This window comes from Carassius carassius, chromosome 1 (genome assembly GCF_963082965.1).
Source record: "Carassius carassius chromosome 1, fCarCar2.1, whole genome shotgun sequence".
NCBI classification, from domain to species: domain Eukaryota; kingdom Metazoa; phylum Chordata; class Actinopteri; order Cypriniformes; family Cyprinidae; genus Carassius; species Carassius carassius.
Window position 1 is genome coordinate 37,123,159 of NC_081755.1, and position 21,518 is coordinate 37,144,676.

The 21,518-nt window shown below is 37.6% G+C and overlaps 1 protein-coding gene across 7 annotated transcripts in view; it reads right to left on the minus strand.

Annotated features, from left to right (window-relative positions):
• arhgap23a (Rho GTPase activating protein 23a) overlaps window positions 1-21,518 on the minus strand; it is a 67,616-nt gene that overhangs the window by 17,887 nt on the left and 28,211 nt on the right. For 3 of the 7 annotated variants that reach the window (XM_059558129.1, XM_059558120.1, XM_059558112.1), the window contains exons 1-7: window positions 19,888-20,925; window positions 11,568-11,765; window positions 9,263-9,287; window positions 7,793-7,885; window positions 5,347-5,425; window positions 4,859-4,913; window positions 89-1,775 (exon numbers count right to left, since the gene is read on the minus strand). In XM_059558129.1, the coding sequence (XP_059414112.1) occupies window positions 89-1,775; window positions 4,859-4,913; window positions 5,347-5,425; window positions 7,793-7,885; window positions 9,263-9,287; window positions 11,568-11,765; window positions 19,888-20,136 (2,386 nt within the window). In that variant the 5' untranslated portion in view covers window positions 20,137-20,925. Of the gene's footprint in view, window positions 1-88; window positions 1,776-2,703; window positions 2,838-4,858; window positions 4,914-5,346; window positions 5,426-7,792; window positions 7,886-9,262; window positions 9,288-11,567; window positions 11,766-19,887; window positions 20,927-21,518 lie in introns of those variants that run through there. The other 4 variants (XM_059558145.1, XM_059558138.1, XM_059558104.1 and 1 more) reach the window with 3 other exon arrangements.

The following is a 21,518-nucleotide window of genomic DNA, read 5'->3' on the forward strand; positions in this document are numbered from 1 at the left end:
AGAAAGAGAGGGAGAAACCAAGAACTAGATGGAACAGTTTTCTGAATACACCAAGAAGAAAAGAGTATGAGAGTCAGCAGGGACTTACCTATGAAGGGAATTGACGCGAGGGAATCATCCTCTATGGATAGTGGTGGTAGGATACCGTTCGTACGCCGATGAGAAATAGCACTCTCCGCTTTGGCAGGGGGCTCCGTAGGATCAGAGGTAAAGAGTAGAGGGTCACTGGAGTCAAGTGCTATGCCGTAATGTGGATGTCGTACGGCGTTCGCACCCCTTCGGCCAGTGGGTGGTTTCTGCCTTAGAACTACTTCCTGTGTCTGGGCTTCACCTGTTGCTTCCCCTGCCCCTCTGTCGTGATTAGTGGGTCGGTAAGTTCTGTCTTGTTCTTCAGGGGGTGTGGGAATAGCAGTTGTAGAGGAGGTGGTTGGTGGAGCTGGGGAAGGAGTGGCTGAGTGTGGAAGCCCCTCTGGAGGACTGGTTTTGGTTGTAGGGGTCCAGAGGTGTGGACCTGTGTAAGAGGGGTCTCTGAACGACTGGGCTTGCTGCAAGATACGGCCGGTCTTCCGGTTAAAAGAGGGGCTGTAGCTACGATAGCCAATTGGCTCCTCGTCTAGACTCTGGCAAGAAGGCAAACGTCTTGCCTGTGGAGCTGCCTGCTGTGGTTGTGGAGTCTGAGATGAGTGTTGGTGCGCTGCGTGTGTGAGGTTTTGATGCTGAGGAGTGTGTTGGTGGTGGTGGTGCTGCTGGATATGGTGGTGTGACTCACAATGTCCACCACATCTTAGATAGCTTTCAGTTCTGTTTGGAGGCTGCTGGACCCAAGTAGATCTTTCCAGTCGTGGTGAGAGTATTCCCACTGCTCTGTCGAGAGTTTCCAGTGAACGTCCTGTATGTCCGTACCGGCTTCTGAGAAGGTTTTCAGAAGACTTGCGCCCATAGGCCACCACAGATGGCTGCTGTCCATAAGCATGCTCACCCCTCCAGTCTCCGTGGTTCCAGTGGGGATCGGCGTACGCTGCCGAGCTCTGCTGAAGCAGCAGCAATGTGTCTTGCGATGCACTGTGAGGAAAACCTGCTTGTTGCGAACGCCTGGCCCTCCCAAGCTCACCTAGACGATCCTGTGAGAAACTCCTGTTGCGTGGATGCATGGAGCGAGAATTTGATCGCTCTCGTTGCCGTTCCCGGCCTGGTACCTGGCTGTAGTACCAGTTGGAAAGGGCTTGTTGGGTGCATTCACTGCGGCTGGATGGGGGTGTTGATGATGACTGAGAAGGGCTGGCCCAAGGTGGGCTTTCCTTGCGGCCTCCGATGTGCCCCACATTGTGGTTGGGGAGATGAGCATGATGCAATGGGCTCATCATCCCTCCCGAGGAGGAAGATGATGAATATGATCGTCCTCTCATTTGTCCGGTTGCCTGCTGTTCCCTGTCAGTCATTCCATACTGGATCTCCTCAGTTCGGTGTGCAGGGCTACTGTGACCAACACCTCCTGGCTCACAGCTCCTGCCCTCGGCTGCCCAGACAGCATTGGAAGCTACCGTCCGGTTGTCAAGGGGCGGAGAGGGACCAGACGAGGAGCCGGGCCAGCGGCTCCAGTTGTCCAGCTGGTTTTGCCCCATGTGTGAAGAAGCTGGGGCAGAGCTCGGGGGGTACCCTGCAGGAGGCTGGGTTTTTGTACGCGAAGGGTAGAGGACAGGGGGTGGTGGAGGAAGATTCTGGGCCTTTCCTGTATATGGATTGTTCCCTCTTAGGTAGGCATCATGGGAATATGCCTGAAAGAGAGAAATATAATGGTTTAATTCTAAAGGAACATAAAAGGGTGACATAAGTTCAATAGAGTGAGAAAGGCATCAAGGAATGAATCAAGGATGTCATAATACTGAGTTTCAGTGTAGTACTAGCTTATTTGGTTTTTCAATCACTAAAACTGTATTATCTAAAGATGTCTGATGATAAGACAAAAGCTGATGATTTCTAATCATTTTATAATCATCAGAAAAAAATAAAATAAAATCATTGAGAGATTTATGAGATATTCACCACAACACCACAATGTAATAAATATTATTTCCAGTAAAATGTAAAGAGATTAAATATTCTTTTTAAAAGAATTGATTTAGTTTTAACATTAAATCTCTCTGAATATATCATAAATATATGTGATATTTGGATTGATGGTTAAAGCAAGTAAAATACATAAAAAAACTTAATGTCATATTATAAGAAAGGTAAAACCACCTTCTAAATTAAATGTATCTTGTTTTAAGGATGTTTCAATTGAAATATGACTAAAATACTGATTTCAAAATTAATTTTTGCAGTGGACATCAACTCCAAAACCTCAACAACTTACACTGCCCATGCAGTGACTGCTCTGTAACTGTAGAGAGGATGTCAAGCCGACCAGAAGCACCAGCCCTCCATCAACACTAACCTCAAAACACACTGACACAGACTCAACATGTGCTACATTAAGAATTTATTATCAAAACAGAGACATGGCTGGCTAACGAAAATGCTGTCCAGCTCCAAACAAGCAAATAGACTAACATAGCATAGTACATGCAGTCTGCTAATACATGCAAATGCAACCAACACAGAAAACTGAAATTCAGTAATAGAGAAAAACATTCCCTAAAGCTCCAATTTGTCGAACGTCTCGTTTTCTTTATAGGGTCCTCTTTAACAGCTTAAATGTACCTCTTATGTCTTTATCCATGCTTTTTCAAGTTCATGTCTCGTTGTCACGTCCCTCTGTTATTCTCGGTATCTCTTTTTCTCTTTCTGTCTATGGTGAGCCCTACCCAACCCAATGCTCTTGAACTCACTCCTTTCTCTCTCTCTCTCTCTCTCTCTCTCTCTCTCTCTCTCTCTCTCTCTCTCTCTCTCTCTCTCTCTCTCTCTCTCTCTCTCTCTCTCTCCACCCTGTGGGAGTGTGGGAGGGGCTACATAACTGATGATGTCATCTTTGGAATGTAGCTGATGCGGGTGTAAGGAGGGGTGTGTAGAGAGACAGAGAGAAGGAGAAGTAGACATGGGGGGGGGGGGGGGGGTAGAGGAGTGGGGTCTCTTGGGAGGCTATATGCGTAATTTGTTTAGTATGAGTGCCCTAGTACAGAGATTCATTCGAGTGTGTATAAAGCATGTGTCTGTATGTGTCACACAAGTGCATAAAGGTTTCTCTTCGCCTTTAGTGAGTTGCATGTCTGATCATGTGGGCAACTGGGTAATTTGTGCACTGAAGAAAATATGCGAGTGGGAATGTTTGTGTGAAAGCATGCATATGTGTTTGTGACTATTTGTGTGGTAATTATGTGACCATCTGCATGCTAGCAACATAACTGATTATTGATTTCTTGTTTGGAAATGCTTCAAAGACATTGCTGAAGCAACCTACTGACTCACACATTGCTTTATAATGAATACTGAAAAATATTAGTGTTGTCAAACCTCAGTTTCTGTGTCTATTTCAAAGTGTGAGAGATGTGTACACGCCTCTGAGGGTGTGTGTGAGTTTACTAGCTTTACTTCGGATGACAAATATGTTAATCATATATTAAAATTAATTAAACAAATTTAATTAAAATTAAATTAAAACAAAGATAAACCTAAATCATTAATCCTTCTTTCCAAAACAAGTCAGAATTTAAACAATTTAGTAAACTGATCTTATTTTAAGGATGTTTTACTGGAAAACAAGACCAAAGATTAAGAATGTTATGTAATAGCTTTGTTTTCCATTAAGGCTTGTGTTAGTAGTGTTAATTTCAGAAACAAAAAAATACAAACTGACAACCTGTTTTTTATTACTAACGCAAGACAACACTGACTGATCATCTAAAACTAACTGTATGAAAATGAAATATCGTTGACAAAAATTAGACTAAAATGTAGTTAAAAAATAAAAACACTCTATATCCTACATTTCTTAACATTTCTATTTTCTTCAACAAAAGAGAGGATAAGAAAATATGGACCTCCACAAACTTTCATGCCTGGGGTTGCCAGATGTCAAAAGTTTAAATCCCCCTATGAAATACTGACTTAAAAGGACACATTTTCTTCACTGTGTTTTATTTTTTCTTCGCAACATGGCAACCATTCACACAAGCTCTCTCTTACACTATGGAAAAAGAGCTGATGAGCTGAAAACATCAACAAACATATAAATTGGGGTTTAGCAATATTCATTGAGATATTCTGCTCAAATGAAAGAGTAATGCAGCCAGTCTGTGATCCTTCACACAGTTGTTCCAGCTGTTTGCTGCAACTAAATCTTCCATCAAACCTTCTCAGTGACAAACTAAATCCAAACATGGATCTCGACTATATTTTTAGCAATTGGGCAGTTAAATAAATGCACCTATGCAACCTCTGTGCGCCTATACAAAGTCTTATTAGGAATATCGCTGGCTTAGCTGGCTTTCACCCTCAGAAAAGTGAAATAATTCTGATGAAATGATGACAACAATCATGATCAGTAATAGTGACTTTAACTTTGTAATTAATTATGATTATCAGTTTAACCATTATGCAGTATGACTAAAATGTGACTGTTTTAATTGGCTAAAACTATAGACTAAAATTCCCAGACTTTTTAAACAAAAAGCAGGACAGGTTAAATAGATATCATAAAAATGTATAAGGACACCTGACACAGGACTATGAATAAAATAAAATAAAATAAAATAAAATAAAATAAAATAAAATAAAATAAAATAAAATAAAATAAAATAAAATAAAATAAAATAAAATAAAGCATGCTCTTCTTAAGACAACCAGATAAATGTGCATGTATAAGTCTGAGACAGAAACAGTGGCAAAGTGTGGCAAAAATGCAGAAACGTACACTTACCAGCTGCAGCACGTCTTCATCCTTTGGCATGATGGAGAGCTCCAGTACACTCTCACTGCAAAGAGAAGACATAGACACCCAGAGAGCATGAGATTCAACAGGAGTATGTTTTTTACAGGACTTAAAGTGACAATAGAACAAACTCTCCATTAAAGGTTTTGGGTTGTGATTTGGGTAGAGCACAAAGACAACCTTTACACTGAGGTCAGTAGTAACCTTTTTAAGTAATGCACATAATCGTCCAGACAGCAAACACTGCCTGAGGTCATTCTGTTACGTAAAACATGTGTCACAAATTCCACATGAACAAGACTCATGTGAAAATGTTTAGTTAGGTTCTGCTCCTTCAACTTTTAACTCAACAATCCAAACATCCTGATCTGCATTTACATCCCAGGATATATTTGGAGCTTTAGAAGACCTCATTTGAAACAGCTCATGTAACAAAGTGATTTTGAATAGATGCTGTTTGACTTGAGAAAGCTCACCTGTTCTGAATCAGTGCAATGACCTGCGAGTATGTCTTGCCCAGCACACTCTCTCCATTCACTTTAACCAGCCTGTCTCCTGCGAACACACACACACAAAATAACACACTTATTGTACATGACATTGGGAGCAGGGTTTCCCAATCTTTTTTGTATGATGTGCACAGCCCCATCAATAAGACTCAACCAGAAACATGTTCTTATAACTGATATTATACTGGAAGTCATTTTGCAGAAACATTAATATTATTAAGTAATAATTATATTATTAAGTCACTTATTACACTGGAAGTCAACAATATTCACAAAGGAGCATATACATTACCATTTAAACATTTGGGTCAGTAAGTTTTTCTTGTTTCTTTTTCATGATCATGATGCAATAAATTGATCAAAAGTAACAGTAAAGCCATAATGAATATGAAGTGTTCTATTTATCAGAAATCCTGAAAAAAGGAATCATGATTTCTACAAATACAGCATGACTGTTTCTAACATTGATAATAACAATACATGCTTCTTGAGCAGAAAATTATCATATTAGAATGATTTCTGAAAGATCACATGACTCTGAAGACTGGAGTAATGATGCTGAAAATTCAGCTTTGCATCACAGGAATAAGTTACAATTCAAAATATATTAATGCGGAAAACAATTATTTTAAACTGTAATAATATTTCATTATCTATGTATACTGTATAAATGAAGCCTTAGTGAGCAATAAGATACTATTTTCAAAAGCATAAAAAATTCTTACCATCCCCAAACTTTTGAACAATCATGTATTTTTTCTATTTGTTTCATTCACACAAATGTACAATATTATATAATATTACACAATTACATATATTTTTCCATTAACTATTGATTTCACAACAAGGTTTCGTGTTTTTAACATTCTTTACATAGTGTGAGTGAGTGATCATGAGCATCCTGCTCAAATAATAAAGATTAAGTAGACTCGTTCCATGTGTTCACTCTGTTTTCTTTGGTTCTATGGTGTGTTTTGGGTTCATGTCAGGGTTAGGTTATGGGATCATCTCCCCCAGCGGCGGTTTGTCAGAAGAGTCAATGAAGGCTGAACCTTGTATTCAGTCATATTAAAATACAGTACATTCATCAGAGGCAGTGCATGATCTGTTGCACCGGGTTCCACGGAAAACTCTACTATTAAAAGACTATTTCCACAGAATTGGAACACTCATCATGTTTGTTTATGAAATATAATATTAACGATTATGCTGTCAGCTACTCTGAGCTCCATGTAACAAATTTGATACATTCCATTGACTTTACATCAAGATGATCACATTAAATACCAAGAGTCTGTGATATTCCTATTTAATATGTCTTAAATTAACAAGGCTATTTAACCATATGTGTATGGTAGCATAGTTACTGGCAACAAATATGGTAAATATACTACTATCCTGCATTGTATTGTACATTTTAAGGAAAGAAGCTAAGGAGGACATGCCTTCATTAAACTCAACTACTTTTTCCTAACCAGGAAGCTGCCATGTGACACACACACACACACAAGCAAGAGATAATGAATCACCTTCTGTTACGCTGACAGTGTTGTATATGAATAACAAACCATAATTCACCAAATAGATATACAGCTCTGTATCACTTTCTCTCTCAAGGTCAGATTTATTCCATTCATAGAAACCAACAGAAGAAAGACTGAATGCAGTGAGGGCACAGTGAACCGTCCATGGCAGTCAGATGACATGATTAGTCACAGGAAGCATGACATATTAAAAGTGCAGAGACACATTCCTGTAAGTCTGTGACAGGCTCTAAAGAAGAAACAGACTACTATCGAGTTAAGTGGGTAACGTCATAAAAAGAGATCACATATGAGTGCACTGAGGTGGGTATAATCGAAGCTAAAACTGTTTAGCATGTACACACATACAGCAAACAGTCATAAATTGTACATGTGAACAGTATGAATTAAAAAAGTTTTCAGGAATGAAACCATGAGTTGACTCAACTTCCCATTGAATTTCAGGGTTATGTGTATTAAGGGTTGCACCATCTAGCTGACTTCACTAGAATGAGCGTGAAATGATTAATGTCAACAACAGTGACTTTTGAGTCAATTAAAAACTCATATGCAATTTGTCTATTCAGATCAATGCATAAAAAGCTGCAGATGGGATGAATGACAATGCAAATCCACTCTCTGACAGCAGGTCAGCCATAGACCTACTGTATATTGGCATGGGACCAAAAACGGTAATCTTATTGGTTGGCTAGTTTTCTTTGCAGTTTGATGGAAATGAGAAGCTCTCTCTGTCAGATCGAGGCATGTAAATGTTCGTATCAGTCTGAACAAAAATATTAACAGCCATTCATTCAAATTAAAATGTATTGCAGCATACGTTTAGGCTGATGCCATGTGGTTTCTACGAACACATCATCACACTCTTTTACCTGGACACAATCCAGCCTGGTGGGCGGGGCCTTTCTCCCTCACATTCTTAACGAAGATGGTATCCATGGGCTCCAGACGACCCCGATGGAGCCCTGCATCAAACACACACAAAATACACTTCATAGTTTGTAGAGAAGGGGAAAAACTTAAATTAAATATTGAAAATCAAAGATTGAAAATCTAATTCAAACTTGCATATAATCTATGAAATATTTATAATAATCTATGAAATATTTAAATATATATGTTAAATATATATGTTCTGCACTGTTTTTAGGTCATGTAAATTAGTGACAGGTGAATGTCAGATGTTCTTCCTCCACTGAAGCTCAATAAGCTCTTTGGATCATTTCAAGTCATGCTGGACATCATTTTCAAACATAAAAAAAATTTAAACTGTTCATTATTAATCAGGCTCAAAAAAAAGAAAAAAGAAAAACTAAAATACAAATCATGAGGTAGGACACAAACTTGTGCTCCTCTCATTAAAACAAACATGTAATACTGAATATAATAAGACAGTTTGACATTCAGGTTCATATTTAAAAATGCTGATTTATCATTTCAGAATTTGTAATGAAATTTTTTTTTAAATGACAAATATTACAAATAGAATCATTTGACTGGTGGGCTTTTGGAGCTCACAGACACACAAGTGCACACATTCACAGATGTTTAGGCTGGCACTGTGGAATCCAGTTTATCAGGATGGCATGATAAGATGAGGACAGATGGTAACAGTCTACAAACAGGATGAGGTAGTAACACATAAAGTGATCCGGGAACTGTGGGCCTTCAGTGTAGCATCAGTACTGGTCTTATATCATCAGATGATCTGACGCACTCAGCTCTTACACAAATCTCTATGATCTGAAGCTACGGTGTGTGTGGACTGTGTGTAGATGCATGTGTTTGCTTGAGCACCACTGTATCAGTCATTGGCTTTTACTTGCGTTGTAACTGCCTGGGATCCAGTAGTATGTCATTATGACAAATATGTAAAGCACAATAAGACATTAGGACTCAACTTTCTCACTTTAGATCTGGATTTGCATCTTTTTTCCATGTACAAGTACTGTGACATGATATCTTTTTTATGGAAATAAGGAAACATTTTCATATGTCAGAACTTGCAAATTATATGGCACATATCTAATATCAATCATGCTCCTTCCTGTAACCCTGCTTAAACTAGACTGATTTGACTGCAGATGGCCTCATTGATTGTGCAAGAATGGAAACTTGCTCTAGGAGGCGCCATGCAACAAACATCTGTTTCCCTTGATATTGCTTCTACCGCTAATTCATCTCAGATCAGTCACTGATGATAATGTAAGAGATAATGTAAGCCAGAGGAAGAAAAACAAGTCATTTGAAGCTTAGTCAATGAAAAATTATAAGAAATGAGCTTTAATGGCTGTAATTCACATGATGTGTGAACATAAAAGGAATATAAAAGTTAGACTCACCCTTTCCATTCCCATTCTCTTCATCCTAACAGGAAACAAGAAGAAGACAGTTAGATCATAGCAAAATTACTGCATGGCCTTAAACTTAATGGTTTAGTCATTTACAAGATACTTAAGTGAGTTATTATAATTTTAATATACTTTACTCCACTAATCGTATAATAGAAATGACAGCGGAGTATTTAACAAATTATGCTCATCAAGCCTTTTAAAGTTATTGTTTTTATGCTGCTTATTTGTCATTGAAAAGAGTGGCCAAGATTTGGAGTGTTCTTAAATATGCAAAACATGAGAAGAAAGTTTGGAACAATATTTTTGGGTGAATTATACCTTTTGTGTCTCTGGTGTGCAACATGAATTAAAAGTCAATAGTTATCCTCAGAGTTCATCATATAAGGCACCAACAAAAAACCAAAACAGGAAATAACTTCTTAGATTTTTTTATAACAGTTCTCAGTAAATTGGTTTGATGTCTGTCTATCATGCAACTGATATCGACACTGAATTTGTCTCAGCACTAGAGGTCAGCACTGGGAAAAGTGGGAGCACTTTAGCAGTGAATGAGCTGCTTTTAGCCACCAACACACATAAAACACATCTCTGCAAGAACTAGAGCCGAAACAACATAAATCTTTCCATCTGGGCAGGAAATGACATAGTCTTTATAATATTCACTCTGCATCTTATTTACAACACACACAGTTTAGATAACACATGCACAGCCTTCACAAAATAACCAGACTGCAAACCAGAGGCTGAAATCACACACACACACACACACACACACAACGCTGATCAGGCAGTTTAAAGTGGTCAGCCCAGTGTTTAGTCTGCGCTGACTGGGCTCATTCCTAACAAACTCACACAATACTGAGGCTTTGCCGTCCCGGGAGAAAGACAGACAGAGGGGCAAACAGATGGGTAGAGAGTGACAGACAGTGAGCGCAACTTTAAGATTTATAATCAACATTCAACCCACAGATCAAAAAGAAAGTCCACGTGTGGTGGGGTGACAGATGGAGGGTGCCACACAGTCATGTGAACACGTGGACACTGGGAACAGTGAATGGACCAGAACTCATTGTCCCAGCAGCCCTGGTACGGCCCGGACCAGCCCAGAGCGCGTGTGGTACCAGTCAAACACAAAATAGGCTCTTTGAGTAGGAAAGCAAACAGCAGCTTCTCAGAGAAGAGATGCCAAATCCAGTGTTAATGGGGCTTTGTTTATCCATCATGTACACACACACACAGTTTAAACTTCTGTAGCCCGTTTCTAAATAAAATACGTAAATAAAATATACTACCGGGGTTGGCAATATTTATTTATTTATTTTTTGAAGTCTCTTATTGTCAATGAAACTGCATTTATTTGATCAAAAATACAGTTAACGGTAATATTGTGAAATAATTTTTCTATTTGAATGTATTTTAAAATGTAATTTATTCCTGTGATGCAAAGCTGAATTTTTTTTTACCATCATTTTAAACGATTTAAAAATGTTAATTTCCTTAAAAAAAAAAAATCTCTCACTGACCCCAAACATTCAAATTATAGTGTATGTCCCATTTATAAAGCATATAACTGATAAAGATACTTTGTCTCAGGCTTTCAATAGGCCTACATTTAAAAAAAATGTAGCAACAATGTAAACTGGTTTTATAGAAGTAAAAAATATTACTAAATATGACTGAATCAAGGTAATCATATAAAATTACATCAACAAAAAGTGTCAGATCAGATCAGATAAAAAAAAAAAAAGTTAGTTAATTGCATATATTCACATTTAACATAGTGAACAGGACAAACTGATATCAGACATGATTAGATATCTCACGGCTTTCCTTATATAATCACTGGATATTTTCGCTCTAATTATGATTAATTATGATGAACAAAATGTTTACTTAGTCCTCTCTTCCTCCTCTTCTCTTTAGAAAAATTATGTAAAGGAAAAATGATTCCGCTCTGGCTCTGTGAGGTGAAGTTCTAGGTGGACCAGCTATTGATTTGTATGTACCCTTAAAACAAAAGGCATTTTAGAGTCTGATACCATTAATGAGTTCCAAAAAACTGCTCCAGTTTTTTTAAGAATATTTTTTGAGCCCTAATATCATGCCAAAGGCTCTTTTTTTTTTTTTATAGATAAAAGTCCTTGAAAGCCTAATGCACAGGCCTAGAGCACAACTTAGTCTTTGTAGTTGAGAGACAGGGATGTTTTATTTCAGCTGTTCATCTAGTGTGCTGTAAGTCAGAGCTGTGCACGTTTTGCTGCCTGATTCTGTGATAGTTTGCAGAAATCCTCACCTTGAGACTGGTGTGCAGGGCGGACTCTGGAGGGTAAACGATGAAGTGACGTAATGTGAAGCCAAAGCCCTGAGAGTTCTTATGGAGCACCAGTGTACGTGGACCCTGCCAGGACACGCCCAACCCATCTGCCCCGCTCCTGACCACCGGCCGAGGGTTCTCACTGGATGAAGAGGTCCTATCTCTCCGCCCCTTTGCCTGGAGGAAACACAGAGAAAAAGCTGTAATTAGACATTCCCCATTCCTTCAGTCACTCATTTAGTCCAAAACTATTATTTCAATGGGATAACATCTCACACAGAACACTGCATCTAATGCAAATGAAATGCATCTGTGTTGACAAATAAGTCACATTTAATGTGATAATTGGAGAATACTCTTGGCAGAAATAATTGCAAGAAATAACACCCTGTTGTTCTAAATGACCATCCCAACTATTTTGGATCTGTCAGTCTACTTACGCCACCTGTGCAAACAAGACGTGGGCATGTGAGGAAAAGTAACTGAAAGGGGGAGGGAACGGGAAACATCTCTCCACATTTGGGAGCCATGATGTCATTTTTATGATGTCAACATTCTCTAAGGAATTCTTAGAGGCCACTAACAGAAACATTATTTAGTAGATTAGTAAGAATAAAGGCCAGGGATTGCTACTACAAAAATAAATCATAAAAAAAAGAAGAAAAAAAAAAAAAAAACTTATTTTCGATTTAGGGTGTATTCACCCCAGGAAAGTCCGCTAGTTCACTTGCTTTGGTACGGACCAAATAAAACGTAGATTTTTTTTGTTTGGTGCGGTTTGCTTTCACACTGTCCTTTTTGCAAGTGAACCAGAAACTGTTAACAAAACCACACGTGTGCCAAGATCATCCATTCATTGGTTCATCCATTCAACCGTACCAAAGTTCGTTCGGAAGAGGACCGAGACCACCTCTTCAGCTGGGTCTCGGTACGGTTGTTTGATCCGCACCCGAGTACAATTGCTGTGTTCACACCTGGTTAAAAGATCCACACCAAAGGGGGAAACGAACTTGAGTTCGATTCAGTAGAATCAAACAAGACAGGTGTGAATACACCCTTAATCTTCATTTTATTCGCTTTGGTTCTCCAAATAAGTATTTAACACATTAGTTCACTAAAGAGTCCCTTTGACGCCTGAGTACTGGGACAAAACAGCCCGCAGACGTGTAGTGGTATTTTATTTGAAACGTGACATCATCATTCCCCACATTTTGCAAAAAAATACCACTTTTCTCTTCAACCTAAAACCAACAACTTCACCAGCCCTGTGGTTTCACTATAACAGGAAGTCCAGTTAGGGCAGGAAGTTCCCTAAGAATGGTGCCAAAAACAAGGGGATTTTTTTATTTTTATTTGGCAACTCATTTCATATAAAGCAGACATTTTCTTCTCAAATGTCTCCTCTTCGCCCGTTACTCCTCACATCTCTCTGCACTCAGCAGAAGTCATACTCTGTGATCCAGCGGTCCTGACTCTGACCGCAGTCTCACCCCCTCTCTGCTTCTCACACTATTTCTGTCTCACACGCTGTTTTCATTTGGCTGTGCTTATGTCTGAACCTTCTCTCTTTCAGTTGCATTCTTACCAACTTGCACGCATAATCACACACATACTGTATAGACAAATAGTAATGCTCCTTTTAAACAGCCCAACATATTGTGTGGAATGATGCTTTTGGTTTAATTTCCTTTTCTTCTGTTAAGGGATAGCTCATTTAAAAATGGGATACTCTACAGTCATTTATTCACCCTCATGTCTTTCAAAAGCTGTATGACGCTCTTTCTTCCGTAAAACAAAAAGGGAAATATAAGCCAAAGCTTCTCTTTTCCATACAATAAAAAGGTTGACAAGATTTTCAGTGGATACCAAACTTAACTTAATGTTTCACTGAACGACCTTTGAAAGTAGTTCACATGTCATTTGTTCTCTTTTTGGTATTTTAGAGCTTGACAGGCTCTGGTTCTTATTCACATTCATTACATGGAGAAAAGCAGCAAGAATATTCAGTTAAACTTCTAATTTCTACTTCAGTTTGATGCAAGAAATTTGTACAGGAACAACACTATCAGGTGAATTATCCCTGTCAGTTTTTTTAAATAGACAGAAAATAGACTAAATTTGCAGTGAATTTTTGGGAAAAAATCTGTGGAATGGATCTAATCACCTCACATGAAATAGAGCTAAGGTGGCTGAAAAAAGCTAAAATATTTAATAAACACAAGGAATTAAAGGTTTCCTTAAAATATGATACATTTACCCGAGAAGCTAATTTGCATAGATATTGCAAAGATATTAAGGCTCGTTTTCAGAGAAAGTATCTTGCATTAAATTTCTTGTCTTTCTCCATTTAAATTCTTGGGAGTTTTCTGCAGTTCATGCGCGCGTGGGCCTGCTCAATGGATTAGATGAAGACAAATAAAAGTGAAAGACACAATAAGGCTGGGTAAGTGACAGGATGCATGTGTGAATTCCTTAACATTTACTGTTAAGCCAGGACATGTACAGACAGAGATGAAGAGGCTAGCTTTACAAAGAGAAAGAGAGGGAGAGCTCAGTCTCCAACAGGCTCCAACACGCAGGTTTCGACCACAAGGTTCCTCCCAGCACTGAGAATACCAAACCCTGTTATTACCCCCAAAAAACACACAAGTGTACACAAAAAAAAACACATGCTGGTCACCTTATGGTCCAGCAATGTCCATCCATTTAAAGCATTAAACTTTTGCTTTGTTCTATTCTGTTCTCGTCATGTATGTTTCATCACTAACATTCTAATGGACTGCAAACGTGTCTCTCCAAGGAAACCAAGCACTCAAACAAGTCATCTGTTTGACGTCAGAGAGACCTCCAAGAACACTTACGACATTCCCATTAGATCAAAAGCTTTTGAGAAGTTTACTGACACGTTGCAAGTCAGATGTCCATAGATCCAGTGGTACACAACAATGTCCTTTATATCACATCTTAAATGGAGAAAAAGAGTCTCATTTTCCAGCAAAAATATGTGAACGATTGACATTATTGAAAACATTAACATTTCTTTTCAGAGATTGTATCTTGATTAATTTTTTCATGCACCGCTCTATTTTCATGCATTATGCATGAAAATCACAAATTCTTTCTTAGATGTATGCTTAAATACCAGGTATGCAAAATAAATATTCTCTCAAATAAATGTTAATAAGAATCTAAACCAATTTAATCTGTACACACACACACATATATATATACACATATATATATACATATAACATAACCAAAATAAAATCCAATTCAATATTTTTTCTGAAAAAAAAAATTATAAAATTATATATATATATATATATATATATATATATATATATATATATATATATATATATATATATATATATATATATATATATATATACACATACATACATACATACAGACCAAAAGTTTGGAAACATTACTATTTTTAATGTTTTTGAAAAGTTTCTTCTGCTCATCAAGCCTGCATTTATTTGATCAAAAATACAGAAAAAACAGTAATATTGTGAAATATTATTACAAATTATTAATATTATTACTTAAAATAATAGTTTTCTATTTGAATATACTTAAAAAAAAAATTATTCCTGTGATGCAAAGCTGAATTTTCAGCATCATTCCTCCAGCCTTCAGTGTCACATGTAACATCGAGTCTATCACATGATCATTTAGAAATCATTCTAATATTCTGATTAATTATGAGTGTTGGAAACAGTTCTGCTGTCTAATATATTTGATGAATAAAAGGTTAAAAAAAACTGCATTTATTCAAAATAATAAAACAAATCTAATAATATATATTCTAATAATATATTTTCTTTACTATTACTTTTTATCAATTTAACACATCCTTGCTGAATAAAAGTATTGATTTTATTTTAAAAAAAAGAAAGAAAAAAAATTACTGTCCAGTAGTGTATAGTTATTACAAAATATTTATATTTTAAAAACATAGCTTCTTTTTTTTTTTTTACTTTTTATTCATCAAAGTATCCTAAAAAAGTATCACATGTTCTGAAAAAATATTAAGCAGCAGAACTGTTTCCAACTTTGATAATGAATCATCATATTAGAATGATTTCTAAAAGATCATGTGATAATGATCCTAATAATATATCACAATATTAAAAAAATTTCTGTATTTTTGATCAAATAAATGCAGGCTTGATGAGCAGAAGAAACTTCTTTCAAAAACATTAAAAATAGTAATGTTTCCAAACTTTTGGTCTGTACTGTATATATATATATATATATATATATATATATATTTGCATTTGTCTGTCTAACTAGGCATCAGCCAAATTAATATGCAAATATAGTTGAAATCATAGTAGTTTTGGCGCCGGTAGCCTAGTGGGCAGTGCACCGACATATAACACCGTTGAGTTATGGGAGTCCCGATTTCGAATCCCAGCAAACTGCCAAAAATAAATCTACAAAAAATAATAATAATCACAATAGTGTTGTGCACTAGAAATATGCACTTATGACTTCTGTTCAGCATCCAAAATTTATTCAGCCCAACAGTTGGGTTGAGGTCATAGTTTATGGCCAGCTGATGATGGGTTAACACACACCCGACACATTTTTCTTAGAGGGTGACGTGTTTCTAGTGTTGATTCAGGCTAATTTAGTCATAAATCAGGGAAAGAATGGGAAACTAAATGTGGACATTGACTTAAGAATGTATATTGCTAAATGCCCTCAAAATACCTATTCTGATGAGTGTTTTATTATGTCTCCAGTCCTCTAAGTTGGCAGGCTATGCTTACACACACACTCAAAGGCAGTCGCCAGAAACAATACACTGCAAACAGCTGAGTGTGTGATCCTGCTGAAAAGTTGAGCGTAATTAATGTTGAGTTTTTAATCCCTGACACCCTGCCCTATGACTGCAACACACACACACAACTAAGGAGAGGTGTGTATGTGTGTTTAAACCTGTCTGTCAGCTCTTTCAGTTCCGCTGGAGCTCCGTTAAACAGGATTTTCCACCTTTATAGCAATGTTTCAATCCAGGATAAAAAAATAAACAGAACTGCAGGGAATATGAATGAATGTACTTGTATCCAGCAGAGTGACTTCAACATCAACATGATTTTAATGTCAAATAGACATTGTTTATACTCAACATAATTGAACCATATAATGACCATTCAATACTAAACGGACACTGTGGCGCATATCATAGCATGACCTTTAGAATCAGACATCTTTATAGTTTTATAGCTTTATAGTTGTTTTTTTGTTTTATTTGTAATTAGCTTTTATTTTTACATCAGTTTTTTAAATTCATTTTCTTGTTTTTGTCATTTTTCTTTGTTTCTTTATTCTAAAGTTTTCAATTTCATTTTAGTTTTAGGTTTAGCATATCAATTTAAACTTGCTTCAACTTCAAATTATTTCGGTTCGCTACCAAGGCAACATTTCAAATGAATAATTTCATTAAATAACAGATTTAGTTAACAATATTACTGAGCTATATAAGCTAATTTTACAGTATTGTAAAAGTTGAGTGGTATGTCGTAGTGGCTAAAGATTTGAATTGGTGACTGAAAGGTTGTAGGTTCAAATGTGATACATGAGCTTTCACTGTTGTGCCCTCGAGCAAGTCATCTAAACCCATGTTGATCCAGGGGGATTGTCCTTAAGCATACAATAAGTCAAATTGGGTCATGACTGCTAACTGACTACTTACCTGTTAGGGGTCCAAGCAGCTGACATTCTTATAATTTACTCAGTTTAGTTCAATGTAGTCAAATCACCGCCTTGGAATTAAAGGTTCTATCTGCATATGAGCACTTTTGAGATATTGGGCTTCAAAATTTTTGCTGTTTATAGACTTCTGTACATATAACCCTTTTTAGTTTTCCAGAAAAACAGGCCCAAAATGTACACAACTTACAAAAGAAGTATCAAATAATGTAAATAGTCACAGAATAAGAATATGCGAATAACTCCATTTTGACAAATGTCAGATAGAAGGTGACGAAGTTCTACCAATAAGATAGACTATAACAGAAAAGCTGATAGCGCTACGACTGTTTGATCGAGGAAATTAAAATTTAGTCTGGTGTTTCTTTGCTAAAAATTCTAACATATTCTATTTAAAATTTCATCCATTTCTGGATGCATCGATGGCAGCTAACAGCCAATTAAAATTTAGAAGTCAATTATTTCAATATTAAATGGTTTATCTTTATGAAATTTGGTGTGCATATGCAGATAGTCTTAATGAGGCTATGTACCAAATTCTATGAAATTGACCCTTTGTAAAAAAAAAACACCCTCCTTACTGTTACTGTTGCTATAGCCCCTTTTCACACTGCACGTCGGACCCGGCATATTGCCGGAACATTGCCGGGTCGCCTTCTGTGTGAAAGCAACCATGTCCCGGGATTGATTCCGGCATTGAACCCGGGTCGGGGACCTAGTAACATTGCCGGGTTCAATCCCGGGACGAGCGCTGTGTGAACAAAAGCCAGATCTAATGCCGTGTCGAAGTGATGACGTGCGTTATCGCGCGACTCTTTTACCGGCTGTTTTGAAGAAAGTTCGTGTCAAAAAAATATGTGCAAACTGTAATGAAGCAGAGATCAGTTTGTTCCTCACTTTCTGCGCTAACGCCGAGATCGTTCGCTTGCTTCAGTGAAAGTATAACGTGCCTAACGTTTTCGACTCATACATTACACGTCACGCCCTGATGTCACGTGTCGTTACGGGATCTTTAAGGGTTGTGTGTGAAAGCACGCACATATCCCGGGTAATCACTGGCAGTGTGAAAGTGCAAAATCTAGTGACCCGGGAACAATTGCCGGAACACTTTACCCGTGTATTTGCCGGAATGGCAGTGTGAAAGGGGCTTATGTCTGACAAGCCATGACGCTCTAACATTACAAATCATGCAGTAAAAAATACATTTCGGAGCAGAGAGGACACTGACAACACGGACAGCAGGTAACTTCTGGTATGAAACAAGGTCTCAGCTTTCAAATGTTGTCTTTTTTTTTATTTTTTACAAAAATCAAACATTAAATACCATTTTGTGGCTCTTTAATGTGTTGTGACAGATCACTGTAGCGCCTATATTTTATTTCAGCCGCAGAAAGACTATCTCTATACTATTCTATCTCTCCTGTCTGATTTGTTCGTCGAACAAAATGGCGGATTTGGCATTATGACTGGTCAGATCGCCCGTCAATCAACCTCTTTGTGAAGGATCAGTTGGCCACAAGTTGGCGCATATAGGCAAGTTTACACGTAAATTATAACAGAGATTAGTATTAAAATTCCTGGCCTTTATTAGCAGATCAGAGTCTGTCCTTCTAGAGACATTTTCCTTTTCTGCAATGGGAAAAAATGAAAGGCTTCATCTCTGAACGGATTATGATGGTTGTTTAAACATGAGGTTTAGTTTGCTTTTTTAGGGGGACATGGAGCAGTTAACCCAACTGAAGGAGCAGCTCGACCACACACAGTTGAAAGTGGTTGACTTTGGTTTGGGTTAGCGTCTCATATGAGCATGCGTCTGGCCGACAGCTGTCTGTCTACACGTAAAATTCTGAAGAATATGCCATCCCAGTCAACACTATTCCATCCTCACATGCCTGGGAATATGTCTTATGAATATCTTAAAGTGTGTGATCACATGACAGGACAATCTCAGACACAAACAGACTCCTATATACACAACAGAACTAGACATTCCCTAACTATATCCTATAATCTAGGCGCTTAAAGCAAAACCACACCAACCAATCAGTTTAACACACACACAAACATACACAGTCATCTGAAGGACTTTTATAACCCCTTATCTGGTGCCTTTACTTTCTAATTAGTGTATCTGACCTCCCAAAACTCTCTCTATGGTTAATGTTTCAGATAAGACATACTGTAAATGCAAGTAAAAAGCACATTCTCAGAAAAGTTTTTTAAGACCTTTTACCTTGTAAAGTCACACACAATTTAAATACTTAATATTTATAAAACACCTAAAATAACAGAATATTCTAATAAATATAATACATTTAATATAATACTTAAATAATCATATAAAAATATATCAAATGTTACAATATAATGCTACTGTAAATAATATAATGTAATTATAATGCATTTTGGGCTTTTTTTATGTATGAAGTGGCATTTTTGCCTAGTTTAATTTCTGACCAAAGTGATAAATAAATAAATAAATATAAAGGTCTTTCAAAAGCATTTTAACCAATAGATTATGCTATATGTCTCATTTTCTCCACACACACATACATACATAAAAACAGCTTACCCTGCAGGTCTGTGAGGGTCTCGGCAGTGCTCTGCTGGCATTGATGCCATTTGTGCTTTCAATAGTGTCATTTTGGAGGTTGGAAACATTTATTTGTGGTGTATCCCCATGTAAAACCGCCACCCAGATACAGCGAGGTTCTGGAGAGCTGCAGTCCACTCCTACCACATCCTGAAAGCACCACTCCTTACCCCCTACACGCGGGCACACAGCAGGCATCGCCAACGGCACCTGACCCGCTGACCACATCACACATCAACACACACAGGAGTGTGCAAGGGCTCACAAAAAGACGAGTCGCAATCACAAAGGAACCATTAAGACCTTTCTATATGGCAAAATAAATAAATAACAATCTGATAACCAGAAATAGGGAAAAGTTAAAAACTATAAGTCAGCTTAAAGATGTGTCTGTTCTCTCCCAAAGAGAGGAGAAATTCCAGATTCTGTTGAACATGCCCAAATCTCCTCATATTTTGTTAATCCATGCTGGTGAAACTTCTTAAAGGATTCCGGAGTTAAACTGATAGTTCCACATCACACCGGTTAACTCCACACCTCCCATGCTCACGCACACGCACACAGACGAGTGTTACGACCACAGAGGCATTTCCAGAGATGAGAGTGATCCAGGATGTGGCCACATACCCCTGTCTGGCAGACCCAGAAGTATGTGTGTGTGTATGTGTGTGTGTGTGTGTGTGTGTGTGTGTGTGTGGCGAGCACGTGGCAGTGCTGGCAAGATGTAGATCCAGTGAAGCCGGCTGCAGGATGGAAAAATGAACTAAATCCAAGTTTTCACGCATCAGTTTTCCTCCTCTTTCTTTGCTTCAGTCTTTTTTTCTTCTATTCCTTCACTTTTTAAACCATTCAGCTCATTCAGTCCTTCTCTCTCCCCACTCTGTCATCTCCTGACAAACTCTAAACTCTGGCTCTCAGTCACTATGAGTGGGCCGGCCCTCCTACTTTTCTTTTGCTCTCTCTCTCTCTCTCTCTCTCTCTCTCTCTCTCTCTCATTCATTCAGGTGCCTTTCCCTTTATCACTTCTTCCTGCCTGCTACTCTACGCTTCTCCCTTAACCTCCGTGTCCTAAAATCCCACAATGCCTTGCGTTACTGTGATCCGCTCACGTCACGATCCCGCGCTCTATTTGCTGCTCAATAGTTAGCTATTCTTTATCTCACTTGCATATGCCTACTCTTTTTAAATAACCCACAAAATCAAAATCAGAGTTTTGTTGCTTTTAGTCAATGTCTGTTACCTTTGAGGTTATGTTCAAGCCAGTTTACACCTAATAAATCACTTTTAGCACATTTACAGGCTCAAAATTTACATTCTTTTTCTTTCGGAACACTCACTATAAATCCTCATCCGGCACCGCACAGAATTCCATCCAATCAGATGTTCCCTAGAATGAGAATGCCCCGCCCTCTAATTCAATATGCAACTCATTTTCAGCAATATATTTTTTTAACCCTTCTAAAAATATATATATTTTTTTTAATTGACAAGGTGACTTTTTTATTGACAGACTTATCTAATCCTCTTTTCTTTTCTTTTTTTCATTTCTAAAATATTCACCCAGTTTAAAAGAAATCAGCCAAAAATAACTGAAAAGCTTACAAGGGTTA